Below are 3123 nucleotides of genomic sequence, written 5' to 3'. Positions count from 1 at the left end.
GAATTAATGAAAGCCAACGTGAATCGAACGAAGATGTTTCTATTCAGACTTGTTATGCCGAAACATGGAGGTTTTTCTATTCTGCAAGGACATTCTGACAAGTGTACAATTGAGAAGCAGTTTGCTTTGATATCCCGAACACAAGTGAAACACGCAAATGATGTACGTTTTAGTATTCTTGGAAGCCGTATTTCTACTTGTTGCTAACGACGTGGGAAGATTTTGGAAGCGACGTTGAGAAAATGATACTTACCTTGATTATCGCAGTCGAAGGAATTTCATTTTTTTTTTCAAATACTAAATAAAATAATTAAATTCTTAAAGATAAATTTTATATTATTTACTTAAATTACAATACTAAGCGAGATATATTATTATGTTATTAATTTATATTTATATTTAGCTTCTAATTGACAAAAAAAATATGTTATTAAAATACTATTATTTTTTGAATGCATGCATGATCTTTAAATGTCTTCGGGTTCCGATCGGGTGCATCTGGACCATAGGTTGTTCCATAATTGCTTGACTGCTTGACACATGTAGTTCCACCGTGGTATGTCCCTATAAAACAGTTACAGTTAACAGGTTAGGATTAGAGGTTGGTTTTGGTTGTATTACATCAGTTTCAAGTAACAAGCAATTATCAACATAGAGATAAGAGTTGCACAGATGAAGTAGACGACGAAGGCCAGGATTGTGCGGAAGAAACGGTACAACATTTTACGGATGCTGAATTCTTCTTGTTTCTCGACAGCAGCTGCAATGAAAAACATGAAACAAACGCGGAAGGTACAAACAAACTTGTAAAATTAATTATTATTAACCTTGTGTTGTTGTAGCAGCAGTTATGGTATCAATTTCAGTAGATCCAATCATATCAGGTGGAATTGCAGTAGACATAGCATTTGGCACGGCATTTAGCATTGGAGTCGATATAACGTTTGGTATCATAGTTGTAGGGAACTCGAGGCAACGTCTTGTTTTTCTATCCCATATCCTGCATTGACATTTTTTTTTAAATATTACTTAACCTTTCTAGATCGAAGATATTATTTTTATTATTCACAGTGATGTTTTTTTAAATTTTTAATACAAACATACAGATTTATCCCCCGACTTACAAACTCACGGACTTACGAACAAAATTCTAAAAGTTCTAAGTTGTTACAAGGAGACATATAGTGATAACTTGTCATGTCTACATTGAAAAGTATTTGTAAGTAAGTATTTTGTTTATTTTAATCTATGTTTTCAAATTTATGCAGTCAGTAATACGAACAAATTCGACTTACTAACCTTTTGGAACGCAACTAATTCGTAAGTCGGGGGATTTTTACTAAAGTATTGGTATAAAACAATTGATATAGATTCCTTGAACTAATAGATAGTTAACGTAATCGGATATGAACTTGTAAATGATTTATTTTTTGTTGAAGATTAAAAAAGTAATTTCGATAGGCCAACGGTTTTCCAACTTAAATTATTATTTTGTCTATATGGAATCGAATATGTTGCGTAACTAGCCAAAGCCCGTCGGCCGGATTATCTGTAGTCAACGCTCGGGTATTACCTGTGTATTAATGAAGCGCAGATCTGAACTGACCATAATACAATCAATCCGCACAGGTTTGCGGTGCATAATGCAATTAGTTTTTTTTGTCATTAAATCATGAAAAATATTACATATGTAAAAATCAATAAGCCAATCATTTTTTTACCGACAATTTTTTTTTCAATATTTATTTAACAATTGTTATTTTTGAGACAAATTACTTAAAAACGTTAATTAATAGCAGAGAAATATAATTATAATAGAATTATTTTTATATTATAATTTATTTTAATAATTGCTATTTTTTTTGTTATCTTTATATTATGGATGTATGGATTTTATTTGATTTTTTTTAGTCCAATAAAAATGGATAAAATAAATCATTTATATAAGTGTGTGGGGTTAATAAAGACACAGCAAATTTTATTGAAACAACATAATTAATTGCAAATCTTAATTAGTGCAATTACGAACAATCAACAATATTATATTTAATAAATTATATAATAATTTAAATTGTTCTTGAATTCAAGCTGAAAAGACTATTTTTTTTAAGTACATGAAATATTTATGATGCAATATGAGAATTTCATTTACATGTAATAAAAAAAGAATGAAACACATAATTAATGGATTAATCTATTTCATATTGAAATAGAAAAAAAAATAATTTTATAAAATTATTAATATTGAATTGGTAAATTGTTAATGTATAAAATAAATTATTTTCATCATTAAATTTTGTATTAATAAATTAATTGATTTAGTGAACTAATTAAATAAATTCAAAGTAAAATCGATATGAAAATTTTGAAAATTTATATATATATTAATATTGCACTTACTTTCTACATATGCAGCGATAGCCCATACAGTCGAAACCAGCAGGACATTCAGATTGGCGGTCGCAGATATGTTTGAACTTCGGAGAATACAATGGGCCTGTAGAATTGAATAGAATATGTGTTTGAAATTGTTTAAGAATTTTTAGAATTTTTAAGGATTTACCAGTGGCATAGTCGTCATCGGTGAGCAAGGAAATAGCAGCGGCGGAGGCTACGAAGAAAACGGCGAAGAGCATCATCATCATCATCGAGGATCGCATCATGATGAGTTCGGAGTAGAGTTCGTCAGGTGTGTACTATAATACGAACAGACGAAAACTGATGCAAATCAGAGCGCTTCTTAGCGGAGGCTGAGGATGCGCAATGGTACGTCCATACACATCCAGCGTTTTGTTAGGGGTAGCATGTACATTAATGCATATGCAGCCCCTCCACTTCTTCCATAGCCTTGTACATGTGTTGGCGTCATCCGTATCCAAGCGTCCCTCAGACCCCAAAGAAACGGTGGATGCGCCGGGTTTACAGAAACCACCCATATCACCCACACAAAGTACGGATCATTTTGAATGAAACTATCCAATCGTCGTTACAAAGCTAACGTTTCAATAGTTATTCACAAATATTTAATTAAAATATTTTCAAAATAAAAAAATATTAATTTGACAATCATTTGACAATATAATAATTATCGAAAAAAAATTCAAAAACCGCATAAAAAAAATA

The 3123-nt window shown here is 30.8% G+C and overlaps 1 protein-coding gene across 1 annotated transcript; it reads right to left on the bottom strand.

Moving 5' to 3' along the window:
* Nucleotides 1-467: 467 nt before the first annotated feature.
* On the bottom strand, nt 468-2703 carry LOC108559916. Its single transcript, XM_017917302.1, has 5 exons — nt 2564-2703; nt 2401-2497; nt 828-1000; nt 622-760; nt 468-564 (listed from the first exon to the last, which is right to left on the bottom strand). The coding sequence occupies exons 1-5, from the start codon at nt 2661-2663 to the stop codon at nt 468-470; spliced, it is 606 nt and encodes a 201-aa protein (XP_017772791.1). The 5' UTR covers nt 2664-2703.
* Nucleotides 2704-3123: the final 420 nt, after the last annotated feature.

This window comes from Nicrophorus vespilloides, unplaced genomic scaffold (assembly GCF_001412225.1).
Source record: "Nicrophorus vespilloides isolate i.1.1-1 unplaced genomic scaffold, Nicve_v1.0, whole genome shotgun sequence".
NCBI classification, from domain to species: Eukaryota; Metazoa; Arthropoda; class Insecta; order Coleoptera; family Silphidae; genus Nicrophorus; species Nicrophorus vespilloides.
Note: the sequence above shows the minus strand (reverse complement) of the source record. Positions and strands in the feature narration are given on the sequence as shown.